The sequence below is a fragment of the Oncorhynchus gorbuscha genome, linkage group LG03 (assembly GCF_021184085.1).
Source record: "Oncorhynchus gorbuscha isolate QuinsamMale2020 ecotype Even-year linkage group LG03, OgorEven_v1.0, whole genome shotgun sequence".
Taxonomy (NCBI): Eukaryota; Metazoa; Chordata; class Actinopteri; order Salmoniformes; family Salmonidae; genus Oncorhynchus; species Oncorhynchus gorbuscha.
In genome coordinates, this window is record NC_060175.1 from 2,223,946 (window position 1) to 2,243,912 (window position 19,967).

General features: G+C 52.8%; 1 protein-coding gene across 3 annotated transcripts in view; it reads right to left on the reverse strand.

Annotated features, from left to right (window-relative positions):
* Window positions 1-1,957: 1,957 nt before the first annotated feature.
* The window catches only part of LOC124024202 (constitutive coactivator of PPAR-gamma-like protein 1), a 65,533-nt gene continuing 47,523 nt past the window's right edge, over window positions 1,958-19,967 (reverse strand). Inside the window, exons 11-15 of one of the 3 annotated variants that reach the window (XM_046338214.1) lie at window positions 19,149-19,398; window positions 18,761-18,875; window positions 14,385-14,594; window positions 6,267-6,443; window positions 1,958-2,096 (exon numbers count right to left, since the gene is read on the reverse strand). In XM_046338214.1, coding sequence (XP_046194170.1) covers window positions 6,306-6,443; window positions 14,385-14,594; window positions 18,761-18,875; window positions 19,149-19,398 — 713 coding nt within the window. In that variant the 3' untranslated portion in view covers window positions 1,958-2,096; window positions 6,267-6,305. Of the gene's footprint in view, window positions 2,115-6,266; window positions 6,444-14,384; window positions 14,595-18,760; window positions 18,876-19,148; window positions 19,399-19,967 lie in introns of all 3 variants that reach the window. The other 2 variants (XM_046338210.1, XM_046338204.1) reach the window with 2 other exon arrangements.

A 19,967-nucleotide genomic window follows, 5' to 3' on the forward strand; every position in this document is an offset into this window, starting at 1 on the left:
TTTAAATTCCTCATCCTTCTCAACCATACCATGTTTAAATTCCTCATCCTTCTCAACCATACCATGTTTAAATTCCTCATCCTTCTCAACCATACCATGTTTAAATTCCTCATCCTTCTCAACCATACCATGTTTAAATTCCTCATCCTTCTCAACCATACCATGTTTAAATTCCTCATCCTTCTCAACCATACCATGTTTAAATTCCTCATCCTTCTCAACCATACCATGTTTAAATTCCTCATCCTTCTCAACCATACCATGTTTAAATTCCTCATCCTTCTCAACCATACCATGTTTAAATTCCTCATCCTTCTCAACCATACCATGTTTAAATTCCTCATCCTTCTCAACCATACCATGTTTAAATTCCTCATCCTTCTCAACCATACCATGTTTAAATTCCTCATCCTTCTCAACCATACCATGTTTAAATTCCTCATCCTTCTCAACCATACCATGTTTAAATTCCTCATCCTTCTCAACCATACCATGTTTAAATTCCTCATCCTTCTCAACCATACCATGTTTAAATTCCTCATCCTTTAAATTCCTCTCAACCATACCATGTTTAAATTCCTCATCCTTCTCAACCATACCATGTTTAAATTCCTCATCCTTCTCAACCATACCATGTTTAAATTCCTCATCCTTCTCAACCATACCATGTTTAAATTCCTCATCCTTCTCAACCATACCATGTTTAAATTCCTCATCCTTCTCAACCATACCATGTTTAAATTCCTCATCCTTCTCAACCATACCATGTTTAAATTCCTCATCCTTCTCAACCATACCATGTTTAAATTCCTCATCCTTCTCAACCATACCATGTTTAAATTCCTCATCCTTCTCAACCATACCATGTTTAAATTCCTCATCCTTCTCAACCATACCATGTTTAAATTCCTCATCCTTCTCAACCATACCATGTTTAAATTCCTCATCCTTCTCAACCATACCATGTTTAAATTCCTCATCCTTCTCAACCATACCATGTTTAAATTCCTCATCCTTCTCAACCATACCATGTTTAAATTCCTCATCCTTCTCAACCATACCATGTTTAAATTCCTCATCCTTCTCAACCATACCATGTTTAAATTCCTCATCCTTCTCAACCATACCATGTTTAAATTCCTCATCCTTCTCAACCATACCATGTTTAAATTCCTCATCCTTCTCAACCACACCATGTTTAAATTCCTCATCAATCCCACTGGGATTTAACTGGTTTTACAGTCATTTTCTTAATGGGTTCATGTTTATTAATAACTGGAATAAGACATTTCATTAACGTGTCCAGTGCAGCGTCTGGTTGCTCCTCATTACACACCACAGACCAGCAGCGTCTGGTTGCACCTCATTACACACCACAGACCAGCAGCGTCTGGTTGCTCCTCATTAAACACCACAGAGCAGCAGCATCTGGTTGCTCCTCATTAAACACCACAGAGCAGCAGCATCTGGTTGCTCCTCATTACACACCACAGACCAGCAGCGTCTGGTTGCTCCTCATTACACACCACAGACCAACAGCGTCTGGTTGCTCCTCATTACACACCACAGACCAGCAGCGTCTGGTTGCTCCTCATTACACACCACAGACCAGCAGCGTCTGGTTGCTCCTCATTACACACCACAGACCAGCAGCGTCTGGTTGCTCCTCATTACACACCACAGACCAGCAGCGTCTGGTTGCTCCTCATTACACACCACAGACCAGCAGCGTCTGGTTGCTCCTCATTACACCCACAGACCAGCAGCGACTGGTTGCTCCTCATTACACACCACAGACCAACAGCGTCTGGTTGCTCCTCATTACACACCACAGACCAGCAGCGTCTGGTTGCTCCTCATTACACACCACAGACCAGCAGCGTCTGGTTGCTCCTCATTACACACCACAGACCATCAACATAAGAATCACTCCAAAACCTATTGTACGACCTCTTACCCTCTGTTTGGTCCCCCGACAGACACCACCTGGATAGGGAAGCCTCCTCTGCCTCGGCCCCGTCTGATGCCAGCCCACTGGCCCACCACCGTGCCTGCTATCTCCAGCTTCCCGCCCTGGGTGGACATGCTTGGTAGACCTGCAGACCACGGACCAACAGTAGGGACACACACACGGAGGTTGTGAAATAAAACCTCTAAGAAAGTTAAGAGCCTATAATACTGATCTGTCTTCATGGTGAAGAAAACCTGTACTTATACTGAACACAAATATAAACAAATATTAAAGGTTTTACTGAGTTACAGTTCATATAAGGAAATCAAAACACATTTCTATCAAAATGTTGTGAACAAGAGTATGGACCATTTCTGGGATCTTTTATTTCAGCTGAAACACTTTACATGTTGCATTCATATTTTTTTCACTATAATTTATACATTTATATAGTATCTACTACATCAAAACAAACACTGGCCACCACGACCACGACACTGGCCACCACGACCACGACACTGGCCACCACGACCACGACACTGGCCACCACGACCACGACACTGGCCACCACGACCACGCCACTGGCCACCACGACCACGACACTGGCCACCACGACCACGACACTGGCCACCACAACCACGACACTGGCCACGACACTGGCCACGACACTGGCCACCACGACCACGACACTGGCCACCACGACCACGACACTGGCCACGAAGACCACGACACTGGCCACCACGACCACGACACTGGCCACCACGGCCAGGACACTGGCCACCACGACCACGACACTGGCCACCACGACCACGACACTGGCCACCACGACACTGGCCACCACGACCACGACACTGGCCACCACGACCACGACACTGGCCACCACGACCACGACACTGGCCACCACGACCACGACACTGGCCACCACGACCACGACACTGGCCCCCACGACCACGACACTGGCCACCACGACCACGACACTGGCCACCACGACCACGACACTGGCCACCACGACCACGACACTGGCCACGACGACCACGACACTGGCCACCACGACCACGACACTGGCCACGAAGACCACGACACTGGCCACCACGACCACGACACTGGCCACCACGACCACGACACTGGCCACCACGACCACGCCACTGGCCCCGCCAGACCACGACACTGGCCACCACGACCACGCCACTGGCCACCCACGACCACGCCACTGGCCACCACCAGGTCGACCACGACACTGGCCACCACGACCACGACACTGGCCACTGGCCAGACCACGCCACTGGCCACCACGACCACGACACTGGCCACCACGCCACGGCACTGGCCACCACGACCACGCCACTGGCCCCCACGACCACGCCACTGGCCAGGTCGACCACGCCACTGGCCCCGTCGACCACGCCACTGGCCAGGTCGACCACGACACTGGCCACGAAGACCACGACACTGGCCACCACGACCACGACACTGGCCACCACGACCACGACACTGGCCACCACGACCACGCCACTGGCCACCACGACCACGCCACTGGCCACTGGCCACCACGACCACGCCACTGGCCACTGGCCACCACGACCACGCCACTGGCCACTGGCCAGGTCGACCACGCCACTGGCCACTGGCCAGGTCGACCACGCCACTGGCCACTGGCCAGGTCGACCACGCCACTGGCCACTGGCCAGGTCGACCACGCCACTGGCCACTGGCCAGGTCGACCACGCCACTGGCCACTGGCCAGGTCGACCACGCCACTGGCCACTGGCCAGGTCGACCACGCCACTGGCCACTGGCCAGGTCGACCACGCCACTGGCCACTGGCCAGGTCGACCACGCCACTGGCCACTGGCCAGGTCGACCACGCCACTGGCCACTGGCCAGGTCGACCACGCCACTGGCCACTGGCCAGGTCGACCACGCCACTGGCCACTGGCCAGGTCGACCACGCCACTGGCCACTGGCCAGGTCGACCACGCCACTGGCCACTGGCCAGGTCGACCACGCCACTGGCCACTGGCCAGGTCGACCACGCCACTGGCCACCACGACCACGACACTGGCCACGACGACCACGACACTGGCCACCACGACCACGACACTGGCCACCACGACCACGACACTGGCCAGGTCGACCACGACACTGGCCACCACGACCACGACACTGGCCAGGTCGACCACGACACTGGCCACCACGACCACGACACTGGCCACCACGACCACGACACTGGCCACCACGACCACGACACTGGCCACCACGACCACGACACTGGCCACCACGACCACGACACTGGCCACCACGACCACGACACTGGCCACGACGACCACGACACTGGCCACCACGACCACGACCACGACGACCACGACACTGGCCACCACGACCACGACACTGGCCACCACGACACTGGCCACGACGACCACGACACTGGCCACCACGACACTGGCCACGACGGCCACGACGACCACGACACTGGTCACCACGACACTGGCCACCACGACCACGACACTGGCCACCACGACCACGACACTGGCCACCACGACACTGGCCCCGACGACCACGACACTGGCCCCGACGACCACGACACTGGCCCCGACGACCACGACACTGGCCACCACGACCACGACACTGGCCACCACGACCACGACACTGGCCCCCACGACCACGACACTGGCCCCCACGACCACGACACTGGCCCCCACGACCACGACACTGGCCCCGACGACCACGACACTGGCCACGACGACCACGACACTGGCCACTGGCCAGGTCGACCACGCCACTGGCCAGGTCGACCACGCCACTGGCCAGGTCGACCACGCCACTGGCCAGGTCGACCACGCCACTGGCCAGGTCGACCACGCCACTGGCCAGGTCGACCACGCCACTGGCCAGGTCGACCACGCCACTGGCCAGGTCGACCACGCCACTGGCCAGGTCGACCACGCCACTGGCCAGGTCGACCACGCCACTGGCCAGGTCGACCACGCCACTGGCCAGGTCGACCACGCCACTGGCCAGGTCGACCACGCCACTGGCCAGGTCGACCACAACTAAACACTGGCCAGGTCGACCACAACTAAACACTGGCCAGGTCGACCACAACTAAACACTGGCCAGGTCGACCACAACTAAACACTGGCCAGGTCGACCACAACTAAACACTGGCCAGGTCGACCACAACTAAACACTGGCCAGGTCGACCACAACTAAACACTGGCCAGGTCGACCACAACTAAACACTGGCCAGGTCGACCACAACTAAACACTGGCCAGGTCGACCACAACTAAACACTGGCCAGGTCGACCACAACTAAACACTGGCCAGGTCGACCACAACTAAACACTGGCCAGGTCGACCACAACTAAACACTGGCCAGGTCGACCACAACTAAACACTGGCCACGACGACCACAACACTGGCCACGGCGACCACAACACTGGCCAGGGCGACCACAACACTGGCCAGGTCGACCACAACACTGGCCAGGTCGACCACAACACTGGCCACGGCGACCACAACACTGGCCACGGCGACCACAACACTGGCCACGGCGACCACAACACTGGCCACGGCGACCACAACACTGGCCACGGCGACCACAACACTGGCCACGGCGACCACAACACTGGCCACGGCGACCACAACACTGGCCACGGCGGCCACAACACTGGCCACGGCGACCACAACACTGGCCACGGCGACCACAACACTGGCCAGGTCTCCCCACTGTGGAGAGCCCTACATACTGCTCTCTATGTACAGTCGTGGCCAAAAGTTTTGAGGAACAGTTTGGTGATGAACAATGCCTTTTCCAGCATGATGGAGCACCTTGCCATAAGGCAAAAGTGATAACTAAGTGGCTCGGGGAACAAAACATCGATATTTGGGGTCCATGGTCAGGGAACTCCCCAGACCTTAATCCCATTGAGAACTTGTGGACAAACAAAAACCCTCAAATTCTGACAAACTCCAAGCATTGATTCTGCAAGAATGGGCTCCCATCAGTCAGGATGTGGCCCAGAAGTGAATTGACAGCATGCCAGGGTGGATTGCAGAGGTCTTGAAAAAGAAGGGTCAACACTGCAAATATTGACACTCTGCATCAACTTCATGTAATTGTCAATAAAAGCCTTTGACACTTATGAAATGTTTGTAATTATACTTCATTATTCCATAGTAACATCTGACAAAAAATATCTAAAGATACTGAGGCAGCAGACTTTGTGGAAATTAATATTTGTGTCATTCTCAAAACTTTTGGCCATGACTGTACACTACAATCTGTGAAAGTAGAATCAATGATTGGTCTCTTACGAGGCATGCCCATGCTCCTGCTCCTGCCCTGCAGTGGCATCATGTGGGGTGGGGGGTAGAAGGCCCCCCTTGGGGGGTAGAAAGGCATGGCGTGGGGGTGGGGGGAGGAGGTGGCGAGAAGTTAAGCCCCTCCAGGATGCTCTGACGCATTTTCTTCACCTTGTTCACCTGATCCACCTGGGGACAGACAGAGGACAGAGAGGGGGGGGGGGGACAGAGAGAGGACAGAGAGACAGAGGACAGAGAGAGAGGGGGACAGACAGAGGACAGAGAGAGAGGGGGGACAGACAGAGGACAGAGAGAGAGGGGGACAGACAGAGGACAGAGAGACAGACAGAGAACAGAGAGACAGAGAGAGGGGGACAGACAGAGGACAGAGAGACAGAGAGGGGGGTGGGGGGGACAGAGAGAGGACAGAGAGAGGGGGAACAGAGAGACAGAGGACAGAGACAGAGAGAGAGAGGGGGACAGACAGAGGACAGAGAGAGGACAGACAGAGGACAGAGACAGAGAGAGGGGGACAGACAGAGGACAGAGACAGAGAGAGGGGGACAGACAGAGGACAGAGAGAGAGGGGGACAGAGAGAGGACAGACAGACAGAGGACAGAGAGAGAGGGGACAGAGAGAGGGGGAACAGAGAGACAGAGGACAGAGACAGAGAGAGAGAGGGGGGACAGACAGAGGACAGAGAGAGGACAGACAGAGGACAGAGACAGAGAGAGGGGGACAGACAGAGGACAGAGAGAGGACAGACAGAGAGAGAGAGGGGACAGACAGAGAGAGGGGGGACAGACAGAGGATAGAGAGAGAGGGGGACAGAGAGGACAGAGAGAGAGGGGGACAGAGAGAGGACAGAGAGAGAGGGGGTACAGACAGAGGACAGACAGACAGAGGACAGAGAGAGAGGGGACAGAGAGAGGACAGAGAGGGGGGGGGACAGACAAAGGACAGAGAGGGGGACAGAGAGAGGACAGAGAGAGAGAGGGACAGACAGAGAGAGCGGGGGGACAGAGAGAGACAGAGAGAGAGGGGGACAGACAGAGGACAGAGAGGGGAGAGGGACAGACAGAGGACAGAGAGAGAGAGAGGGGGGACAGAGAGGACAGAGAGAGAGGTGGGACAGACAGAAGACAGAGAGGGGGACAGACAGAAGACAGAGACAGAGAGGGGGGACAGACAGAGGACAGAGAGAGGACAGACAGAGGACAGAGAGGGGAGAGAGAGGGGGGACAGACAGAGGACAGAGACAGAGAGAGGGGGACAGACAGAGGACAGAGAGAGAGAGAAAGAGAGGGGGGGGGACAGACAGAGGACAGACAGAGAGGGGGACAGAGGACAGAGAGAGAGGGTGGGGGGACAGAGAGGACAGACAGAGAGAGAGGGGGACAGACAGTACAGACAGAGAGAGAGGGGGGACAGACAGAGGACAGAGAGACAGAGAGGGGGTGGGGGGGACAGAGAGAGGACAGAGAGAGGGGGAACAGAGAGACAGAGGACAGAGACAGAGAGAGAGGGGGGGACAGACAGAGGACAGAGAGAGGACAGACAGAGGACAGAGACAGAGAGAGGGGGGACAGAGAGAGAGAGGGGACAGACAGAGAGAGAGGGGGACAGACAGAGGATAGAGAGAGAGGGGGGACAGAGAGGACAGAGAGAGAGGGGGACAGAGAGAGGACAGAGAGAGAGGGGGACAGAGAGAGGACAGACAGACAGAGGACAGAGAGAGAGGGGACAGAGAGAGGGGAACAGAGAGACAGAGGACAGAGACAGAGAGAGAGAGGGGGGGGACAGACAGAGGACAGAGAGAGGACAGACAGAGGACAGAGACAGAGAGAGGGGGACAGACAGAGGACAGAGAGAGGACAGACAGAGAGAGAGAGGGACAGACAGAGAGAGAGGGGGACAGACAGAGGATAGAGAGAGAGGGGGACAGAGAGGACAGAGAGAGAGGGGGACAGAGAGAGGACAGAGAGAGAGGGGGTACAGACAGAGGACAGACAGACAGAGGACAGAGAGAGGGGGACAGAGAGAGGACAGAGAGGGGGGGACAGACAAAGGACAGAGAGGGGGGACAGAGAGAGGACAGAGAGAGAGAGGGGACAGACAGAGAGAGCGGGGGGACAGAGAGAGGACAGAGAGAGAGGGGGACAGACAGAGGACAGAGAGGGAGAGAGGGGACAGACAGAGGACAGAGAGAGAGAGAGAGGGGGGACAGAGAGGACAGAGACAGAGAGGTGGGACAGACAGAAGACAGAGAGGGGGGGGACAGAAGACAGAGACAGAGAGGGGGACAGACAGAGGACAGAGAGAGGACAGACAGAGGACAGAGAGAGGACAGAGAGAGAGGGGGACAGACAGAGGACAGAGACAGAGAGAGGGGGACAGACAGAGGACAGAGAGAGAGAGAAAGAGAGGGTGGGGGGACAGACAGAGGACAGACAGAGAGAGGGGACAGAGGACAGAGAGAGAGGGTGGGGGGGGACAGAGAGGACAGACAGAGAGAGAGGGGGGACAGACAGTACAGACAGAGAGAGGACAGAGGACAGAGAGAGAGAGAGACAGACAGAGGACAGACAGAGAGAGAGAGGGGACAGACAGAGGACAGACAGAGAGAGACAGGGTGGGGGGACAGAGGGGGGGACAGACAGAGGACAGAGAGACAGAGAGGGGGGACGGACAGAGAGACAGAGAGGGGGGACAGACAGAGGACAGAGAGAGAGGGGGGGGGGACAGAGGACAGAGAACAGACAGAGAGGGGGACAGACAGAGGACAGAGAGAGAGAGAGAGAGAGAGAGAGAGAGGGGGACAGACAGAGGACAGAGAGAGAGGGGGGGGACAGACAGAGGACAGACAGACAGAGAGGGGGACAGAGAGAGGGGGACAGACAGAGGACAGAGAGAGGGGGACAGACAGAGGACAGAGAGAGAGGGGGACAGAGAGGACAGAGAGAGAGCGGGGACAGACAGAGGACAGAGAGAGGGGGGACAGACAGAGGACAGAGAGAGAGGGGGGACAGACAGAGGACAGAGAGAGGGGGGACAGACAGAGGACAGAGGGGGACAGATAGAGGACAGAGAGAGGGGGGACAGACAGAGGACAGAGAGAGAGGAGAGGGTGGGGGGCAGAGAGACAGACAGAGAGAGAGGGGGGACAGAGACAGACAGAGGACAGACAGAGAGAGAGGGGGACAGACAGAGGACAGAGACAGAGGGGGACAGAGAGGACAGACAGAGAGACAGAGAGAGAGGGGGGACAGACAGAGGACAGAGAGGGGGGACAGACAGAGGACAGAGAGAGAGAGGGGGGGGACAGACAGAGGACAGAGAGAGATGGGGGCCACAGAGAGAGAGAGAGAGGTGGATAATTGAAGTTAATGGTTTATCAAAGCTCTCCTCAGGGCCTGAACTACCACACCTGACTCCAGTAGTTAAGGGCTTGAGAATAACAAGGTGAATCAGGTGTGCTCGTTTAGGAATAACAGTTGGTGTCCCCGAAGACGGGTTTGAGAAAGATTTTCTATGCAACTGCAACACACAGTCATATGATAAATACTGGAAATTATGAGTTTACTGACTGGTCTAGGTTGAAGATGCTAGACAAGAATAGTACTGGTCTAGGTTAAAGATGCTAGACAATAATAGTACTGGTCTAGGTTAAAGATGCTGGACTAGAATAGTTGTGGTCTAGGTTAAAGATGCTGGACTAGAATAGTAGTGGTCTAGGTTAAAGATGCTAGACAAGAATAGTAGTGGTCTAGGTTAAAGATGCTGGACTAGAATAGTAGTGGTCTTGGTTGAAGATGCTAGACTAGAATAGTACTGGTCTTGGTTGAAGATGCTAGACTAGAATAGTAGTGGTCTAGGTTAAAGATGCTGGACTAGAATAGTAGTGGTCTTGGTTGAAGATGCTAGACTAGAATAGTACTAGTCTAGGTTAAAGATGCTGGACTAGAATAGTAGTGGTCTAGGTTAAAGATGCTGGACTAGAATAGTACTAGTCTTGGTTAAAGATGCTAGACAAGAATAGTACTGGTCTAGGTTAAAGATGCTAGACTAGAATAGTACTAGTCTAGGTTGAAGATGCTAGACGAGTACTAGGTTGAAGTTGCTAGACGAGTACTAGGTTGAAGATGCTAGACGTGTACTAGGTTGAAGATGCTAGACGAGTACTAGGTTGAAGATGCTAGACGAGTACTAGGTTGAAGATGCTAGACGAGTACTAGGTTGAAGATGCTAGACGCGAGTACTAGGTTGAAGATGCTAGGCAGTACTAGGTTGAAGATGCTAGACGAGTACTAGGTTGAAGATGCTAGACGAGTACTAGGTTGAAGATGCTAGACTACTAGGTTGAAGATGCTAGACGAGTACTAGGTTGAAGATGCTAGTACTAGGTTGAAGATACTAGGTTGAAGATGCTAGGCGAGTACTAGGTTGAAGATGCTAGACGAGTACTAGGTTGAAGATGCTAGACGAGTACTAGGTTGAAGATGCTAGACGAGTACTAGGTTGAAGATGCTAGAGGTTGAAGATGCTAGACGAGTACTAGGTTGAAGATGCTAGACGAGTACTAGGTTGAAGATGCTAGACGAGTACTAGGTTGAAGATGCTAGACGAGTACTAGGTTGAAGATGCTAGACGAGTACTAGGTTGAAGATGCTAGACGAGTACTAGGTTGAAGATGCTAGACGAGTACTAGGTTGAAGATGCTAGACGAGTACTAGGTTGAAGATGCTAGACTAGTACTAGGTTGAAGATGCTAGACTAGTACTAGGTTGAAGATGCTAGACTAGTACTAGGTTGAAGATGCTAGACTAGTACTAGGTTGAAGATGCTAGACTAGTACTAGGTTGAAGATGCTAGACTAGTACTAGGTTGAAGATGCTAGACTAGTACTAGGTTGAAGGTGCTAGACTAGTACTAGGTTGAAGGTGCTAGACTAGTACTAGGTTGAAGGTGCTAGACTAGTACTAGGTTGAAGGTGCTAGACTAGTACTAGGTTGAAGGTGCTAGACTAGTACTAGGTTGAAGGTGCTAGACTAGTACTAGGTTGAAGGTGCTAGACTAGTACTAGGTTGAAGGTGCTAGACTAGTACTAGGTTGAAGGTGCTAGACTAGTACTAGGTTGAAGATGCTAGACTAGTACTAGGTTGAAGATGCTAGACTAGTACTAGGTTGAAGATGCTAGACTAGTACTAGGTTGAAGATGCTAGACTAGTACTAGGTTGAAGATGCTAGACTAGTACTAGGTTGAAGATGCTAGACTAGTACTAGGTTGAAGATGCTAGACTAGTACTAGGTTGAAGATGCTAGACTAGTACTAGGTTGAAGATGCTAGACTAGTACTAGGTTGAAGATGCTAGACTAGTACTAGGTTGAAGATGCTAGACTAGTACTAGGTTGAAGATGCTAGACTAGTACTAGGTTGAAGATGCTAGACTAGTACTAGGTTGAAGATGCTAGACTAGTACTAGGTTGAAGATGCTAGACTAGTACTAGGTTGAAGATGCTAGACTAGTACTAGGTTGAAGATGCTAGACTAGTACTAGGTTGAAGATGCTAGACTAGTACTAGGTTGAAGATGCTAGAATAGTACTAGGTTGAAGATGCTAGAATAGTACTAGGTTGAAGATGCTAGACTAGTACTAGGTTGAAGATGCCAGACTAGTACTAGGTTGAAGATGCTAGACTAGTACTAGGTTGAAGATGCTAGACTAGTACTAGGTTGAAGATGCTAGACTAGTACTAGGTTGAAGATGCTAGACTAGTACTAGGTTGAAGATGCTAGACTAGTACTAGGTTGAAGATGCTAGACTAGTACTAGGTTGAAGATGCTAGACTAGTACTAGGTTGAAGGTGCTAGACTAGTACTAGGTTGAAGGTGCTAGACTAGTACTAGGTTGAAGGTGCTAGACTAGTACTAGGTTGAAGGTGCTAGACTAGTACTAGGTTGAAGATGCTAGACTAGTACTAGGTTGAAAATGCTAGACTAGTACTAGGTTGAAGGTGCTAGACTAGTACTAGGTTGAAGATGCTAGACTAGTACTAGGTTGAAGATGCTAGACTAGTACTAGGTTGAAGATGCTAGACTAGTACTAGGTTGAAGATGCTAGACTAGTACTAGGTTGAAGATGCTAGACTAGTACTAGGTTGAAGATGCTAGACTAGTACTAGGTTGAAGATGCTAGACTAGTACTAGGTTGAAGATGCTAGACTAGTACTAGGTTGAAGATGCTAGACTAGTACTAGGTTGAAGATGCTAGACTAGTACTAGGTTGAAGATGCTAGACTAGTACTAGGTTGAAGATGCTAGACTAGTACTAGGTTGAAGATGCTAGACTAGTACTAGGTTGAAGATGCTAGAATAGTACTAGGTTGAAGATGCTAGAATAGTACTAGGTTGAAGATGCTAGACTAGTACTAGGTTGAAGATGCTAGACTAGTACTAGGTTGAAGATGCTAGACTAGTACTAGGTTGAAGATGCTAGACTAGTACTAGGTTGAAGATGCTAGACTAGTACTAGGTTGAAGATGCTAGACTAGTACTAGGTTGAAGATGCTAGACTAGTACTAGGTTGAAGATGCTAGACTAGTACTAGGTTGAAGATGCTAGACTAGTACTAGGTTGAAGTTGCTAGACTAGTACTAGGTTGAAGATGCTAGACTAGTACTAGGTTGAAGATGCTAGACTAGTACTAGGTTGAAGATGCTAGAATAGTACTAGGTTGAAGATGCTAGACTAGTACTAGGTTGAAGATGCTAGACTAGTAAGTCGCTTTGGATAAAAGGTCTGAAATGGCATATATTATTATTATTAAGATGCTAGAATAGTACTAGGTTGAAGATGCTAGACTAGTACTAGGTTGAAGATGCTAGAATAGTACTAGGTTGAAGATGCTAGACTAGTACTAGGTTGAAGATGCTAGACTAGTAAGTCGCTTTGGATAAAAGCGTCTGCTAAATGGCATATATTATTATTATTAAGATGCTAGAATAGTACTAGGTTGAAGATGCTAGACTAGTACTAGGTTGAAGATGCTAGACTAGTACTAGGTTGAAGATGCTAGACTAGTACTAGGTTGAAGATGCTAGACTAGTACTAGGTTGAAGATGCTAGACTAGTACTAGGTTGAAGATGCTAGACTAGTACTAGGTTGAAGATGCTAGACTAGTACTAGGTTGAAGATGCTAGACTAGTACTAGGTTGAAGATGCTAGACTAGTACTAGGTTGAAGATGCTAGACTAGTACTAGGTTGAAGATGCTAGACTAGTACTAGGTTGAAGATGCTAGAGGGTACTAGGTTGAAGATGCTAGACTAGTACTAGGTTGAAGATGCTAGACTAGTACTAGGTTGAAGATGCTAGACTAGTACTAGGTTGAAGTTGCTAGACTAGTACTAGGTTGAAGTTGCTAGACTAGTACTAGGTTGAAGATGCTAGACTAGTACTAGGTTGAAGATGCTAGACTAGTACTAGGTTGAAGATGCTAGAATAGTACTAGGTTGAAGATGCTAGACTAGTACTAGGTTGAAGATGCTAGACTAGTAAGTCCTTTGGATAAAAGGTCTGCTAAATGGCATATATTATTATTATTAAGATGCTAGAATAGTACTAGGTTGAAGATGCTAGACTAGTACTAGGTTGAAGATGCTAGAATAGTACTAGGTTGAAGATGCTAGACTAGTACTAGGTTGAAGATGCTAGACTAGTACTCCTGGATAAAAGGTCTGCTAAATGGCATATATTATTATTATTAAGATGCTAGAATAGTACTAGGTTGAAGATGCTAGACTAGTACTAGGTTGAAGATGCTAGACTAGTACTAGGTTGAAGATGCTAGACTAGTACTAGGTTGAAGATGCTAGACTAGTACTAGGTTGAAGATGCTAGACTAGTACTAGGTTGAAGATGCTAGACTAGTACTAGGTTGAAGATGCTAGACTAGTACTAGGTTGAAGATGCTAGACTAGTACTAGGTTGAAGATGCTAGACTAGTACTAGGTTGAAGATGCTAGACTAGTACTAGGTTGAAGATGCTAGACTAGTACTAGGTTGAAGATGCTAGACTAGTACTAGGTTGAAGATGCTAGACTAGTACTAGGTTTGTCTCTGTAGATACCTGACCATCACAGAGGTCGATGAGCGGAGCCTTGTCCCGAACGGCCCGGATCAGTTTGCTCTGCAGCAGCTTGCCGTCAAAGTACATCCATGGGCAGCAGTGCTCCCAGGGGATTGGCTGGCCACACACGTCGTTGGCCAATAAGGCCATGTCCACGCCGCTCATGAACAGAGCAGCCAGCTGCACGCCGCGGGGGTCCAGATTATCAATCTACAGGGAGAGACAAAAAAAAAGTTAGAGAACAACTCACAGTGACAGGAATAGTGTTTCCCAAAGTCCACCGCTCTTCCAGAAATCCTGACAGTCAGATTCCTGTTTTCAGGAGGGAATAAGGGCAAGTTACCGGACTACTCTTAGGATACATTCCTGGTGATGGGGGGGGTCTCAGATACACTCCTGGTGGGGGGGTCTCAGATACACTCCTGGTGGGGGGGTCTCAGATACACTCCTGGTGGGGGGGGGGTCTCAGATACACTCCTGGTGGGGGGGTCTCAGACACTCCTGGTGGGGGGGTCTCATACACTCCGGGGGGTCTCAGATACACTCCTGGTGGGGGGGTCTCAGATACACTCCTGGTGTGGGGGGTCTCAGATACACTCCTGGTGGGGGGGTCTCAGATACACTCCTGGGGGGGGGTCTCAGATACACTCCAGGTGGGGGGGTCTCAGATACACTCCAGGTGGGGGGGTCTCAGATACACTCCAGGTGGGGGGGTCTCAGATACACTCCAGGTGGGGGGGTCTCAGATACACTCCAGGTGGGGGGTCTCAGATACACTCCTGGTGGGGGGGTCTCAGATACACTCCTGGTGGGGGGGTCTCAGATACACTCCTGGTGGGGGGGTCTCAGATACACTCCTGGTGGGGGGGTCTCAGATACACTCCTGGTGTGGGGGGTCTCAGATACACTCCTGGTGGGGGGGGGTCTCAGATACACCCTGGTGGGGGGGGGGTCTCAGATACACTCCTGGTGGGGGGGTCTCAGATACACTCCTGGTGGGGGGGTCTCAGATACACTCCTGGTGGGGGTCTCAGATACACTCCTGGTGGGGGGGTCTCAGATACACTCCTGGTGGGGGGGGGTCTCAGATACACTCCTGGTGGGGGGGGGGGTCTCAGATACACTCCTGGTGGGGGGGTCTCAGATACACTCCTGGTGGGGGGGGTCTCAGATACATTCCTGGTGGGGGGGGGTCTCAGATACACTCCTGGTGGGGGGGGGTCTCAGATACACTCCTGGTGGGGGGGGTCTCAGATACACTCCTGGTGGGGGGGGGTCTCAGATACACTCCTGGTGGGGGGGGTCTCAGAGTACACTACCCTGGTGGGGGTCTCAGATACACTCCAGGTGGGGGGGTCTCAGATACACTCCAGGTGGGGGGGTCTCAGATACACTCCAGGTGGGGGGTCTCAGATACACTCCAGGTGGGGGGGGGTCTCAGATACACTCCAGGTGGGGGGGTCTCAGATACACTCCAGGTGGGGGGGTCTCAGATACACTCCTGGTGGTGGGGGGTCTCAGATACTACTGAATTCTCCCCCCCAGGAGTAACCCCCACTACAGTAGTAACCCCCACTACAGTAGTAACCCCCCAGTAGTAAAACCCCCAGTAGTACCTCCCCAGTAGTAACCCCCACTACAGTAGTAACCCCCCAGTAGTAACCCCCACGACAGTAGTAATCCCCCCAGTAGTAACCCCCAGTAGTATCCCCCCAGTAGTACCACCCCCAGTAGTAACCCCCAGTAGTACCCCTCCACCACAGAGCAAAGCACAGTAGTAACCCCCCCCAGTAGTAACCCCCCGACACCCAAGTAGTAACCCCCCAGTAACCCCCCACTACAGTAGTAACCCCCCACTACAGTAGTAACCCCCCAGTAGTAACCCCCACAACAGTAGTAACCCCCACAACAGTAGTCCCCCAGTAGTAACCCTCCCAGTCCCCCCCCCCCAGTAGTACCCCAGACCCCAGTAGTACCACCCCCAGTAGTACCACCCCCAGTAGCACCCCCCACTACAGTAGTAACCCCCAGTAGTAACCCCCACGACAGTAGTAACCCCCAAGTAGTAACCCCCACACTACAGTAGTAACCCCCCACTACAGCCCAGTCCCCCCCACTACAGTAGTAACCCCCTCAGCCCAGTCCCCGGACCCCTCCACTACAGTCAGTATCCCCCAGTAGTAACCCCCCAGTAGTAACCCCCCACTACAGAAGTAACCCCCAGTAGTAATCCCCCAGTAGTAACCCCCCAGTAGTAACCCCCCAGTAGTAACCCCTGTTAACAGCATTCCACAGAGCAAAGCACTGCAAGCAGAGGTCACAGCCCAGTCTGCAGACACTCAGCCCAGTCCCCCAGTCCCCCGACACCCAAGCCCAGTCCCCCGACACCCAAGCCCAGTCCCCCGACACCCAAGCCCAGTCCCCCGACACCCAAGCCCAGTCCCCCGACACCCAAGCCCAGTCCCCCGACACCCAAGCCCAGTCCCCCGACACCCAGCCCAGTCCCCCGACACCCAGCCCAGTCCCCGACACTCAGCCCAGTCCCCCGACACTCAGCCCAGTCCCCCGACACTCAGCCCAGTCCCCCGACACTCAGCCCAGTCCCCCGACACTCAGCCCAGTCCCCCGAGTCCCCAGTCCCCCGACACTCAGCCCAGTCCCCCAGACACTCAGCCCAGTCCCCCGACACTCAGCCCAGTCCCCCGACACTCAGCCCAGTCCCCCGACACTCAGCCCAGTCCCCCGACACTCAGCCCAGTCCCCCGACACTCAGCCCAGTCCCCCGACACTCAGCCCAGTCCCCCGACACTCAGCCCAGTCCCCCGACACTCAGCCCAGTCCCGACACTCAGCCCAGTCCCCCGACACTCAGCCCAGTCCCCCGACACTCAGCCCAGTCCCCGACACTCAGCCCAGTCCCCCGACACTCAGCCCAGTCCCCCGACACTCAGCCCAGTCCCCCCCCGACACTCAGCCCAGTCCCCCAGTCCCCCGACACTCAGCCCAGTCCCCCAGTCCCCCGACACTCAGCCCAGTCCCCCGACACTCAGCCCAGTCCCCCGACACTCAGCCCAGTCCCCCAGTCCCCCGACACTCAGCCCAGTCCCCCGACACTCAGCCCAGTCCCCCGACACTCAGCCCAGTCCCCCGACACTCAGCCCAGTCCCCCGACACTCAGCCCAGTCCCCCGACACTCAGCCCAGTCCCCCGACACTCAGCCCAGTCCCCCGACACTCAGCCCAGCCCAGTCCCCCGACACTCAGCCCAGTCCCCCGACACTCAGCCCAGTCCCCCGACACTCAGCCCAGTCCCCGACACTCAGCCCAGTCCCCCGACACTCAGCCCAGTCCCCCACACTCAGCCCAGTCCCCCACACTCCAGTCCCCCACACTCAGCCCAGTCCCCCACACTCAGCCCAGTCCCCCACACTCAACCCAGTCCCCCAGTCCCCCGACACTCAGCCCAGTCCCCCAGTCCCCCGACACTCAGCCCAGTCCCCCAGTCCCCCGACACTCAGCCCAGTCCCCCAGTCCCCCGACACTCAGCCCAGTCCCCCAGTCTGCCGACACTCAGGACACTAGCTGACAATCTACCAGCCAACCACACAGAGCCAACCAACCAGTCACCCAGCCAGAGCCTACCAACCAACCAGTCACCCAGCCAACCACACTGAGCCAGCCATCCACGTAGCCAGCCAGCCAGGCATTCACACAGACTACCATAACAGCAGATCAGAAGCAGCTGGTTCATGTTTAGTGTAGTTAAGCACATTATTGTTGAGACAATATGAGCAGTGTCCTGTAGAACCACCTAGAGTCTCGTCAGTCCACCTATCCTCTCTGAGAAACATGTTGAAATGGACCAACTCAGAACAGCCCAGTTGGGAGGATCTGATAGGTTACCCAACTGATGGGGACTGTTTCCTGGACCCAGAGTACACATACTACTGGACTACAGAAGAGAACCTCTGCAGCTGTTCAGTCCAGGATAGGGTTGGAAACTCACATAACTTTCACCAAATTACCAGGTTTTCCAGAAATGCCCTTTGGAAAATTCCCTGAATCAGGTTAGAAATCCAGACTCTTCCAACTAGGAATTCTGGAAAACCTGGGAAGTTATCAATGGTTTCGGGAAGCCTAGTCCAGGAGAATTGTTAAAGTGTGTGTGTGTGTGTGTGTGTGTGTGTGTGTGTGTGTGTGTGTGTGTGTGTGTGTGTGTGTGTGTGTGTGTGTGTGTGTGTGTGTGTGTGTGTGTGTGTGTGTGTGTGTGTGTGTGTGTGTGTGTGTGTGTGTGTGTGTGTGTGTGTAAGCAGCGTGTAATACCACTGTCTGCCACTGGGTGGTTTCAGGACACTCCTCAGACTCGCTACAAAATCACCTTGAGTTCCTGCAGCTGTTCAGGCTCATACAGTTTGGGAGAAAGTGCTTGGGCTAGGAACGCGTCCAGTTCCTTACCACGCAAAACTCGTACTCCTGGCCATTGTAACATAAACCTAGAACGGAAACACAAGGCAAATTTACAACATGACAACATACAGGAACTGACCTTAGTAAAATCCGATCATTACTAACACTGTCTGATCAGGTTTTCCATTATCTCTCAACACAGAACAATACAGTAGACACTCAGCAGAAAACGACAGATCATTTGTCTGCCTCTCAGTGTGTGTGTGTGTGTGTGTGTGTGTGTGTGTGTGTGTGTGTGTGTGTGTGTGTGTGTGTGTGTGTGTGTGTGTGTGTGTGTGTGTGTGTGTGTGTTCCCTCACCTCAACACGCAGCAGAGAACCAGGAGATGTGTGGGGACGCAGGCTGGGTTGAGCATGGCTGGGGCATCTGACCTCATACAGGCCAGGAAGGCCCTCATCCTGCCGTTCTTATCCTCCACAGCCTTGCCCAGCCACAGTTTCTTCAGGTTTGGACAGGTCCACTCTCTAAAGGGCAGAGCCTCCACCAGCTCTGGGGTGTGGGGGGACTTCCCCTTGTAGGCTGCCCACTCCTTCACTGCCACAGGGGGGTCTGGAACACATAAATAACATTAACCCTGACCTCTGACCCTAACACACCTTCACTGCCACAGGGGAGTCTGGAACACATTAGTAACAATAACCCTGACCTCTGACCCTAACACACCCACTCCTTCACTGCCACAGGGGAGTCTGGAACACATTAGTAACATTAACCCTGACCTCTGACCCTAACACACCCACTCCTTCACTGCCACAGGGGGGTCTGGAACACATTAGTAACATTAACCCTGACCTCTGACCCTAAAACACCCACCCCTTCACTGCCACAGGGGGGTCTGGAACACATTAGTAACATTAACCTTGACCTCTGACCCTAACACACCTTCACTGCCACAGGGGGGTCTGGAACACATTAATAACATTAACCCTGACCTCTGACCCTAACACACCTTCACTGCCACAGGGGGGTCTGGAACACATTAGTAACTTTAACCTGTCTGGGGGTGATTACAGCCATCTATTGTATTTCATGAACATGTGTGTTTACCAGAGACAGTAATGTCAAGACATGACCTGCAGATAGTGTATTTTTACCAGGAGTTTTTCCTTATTGTAGGT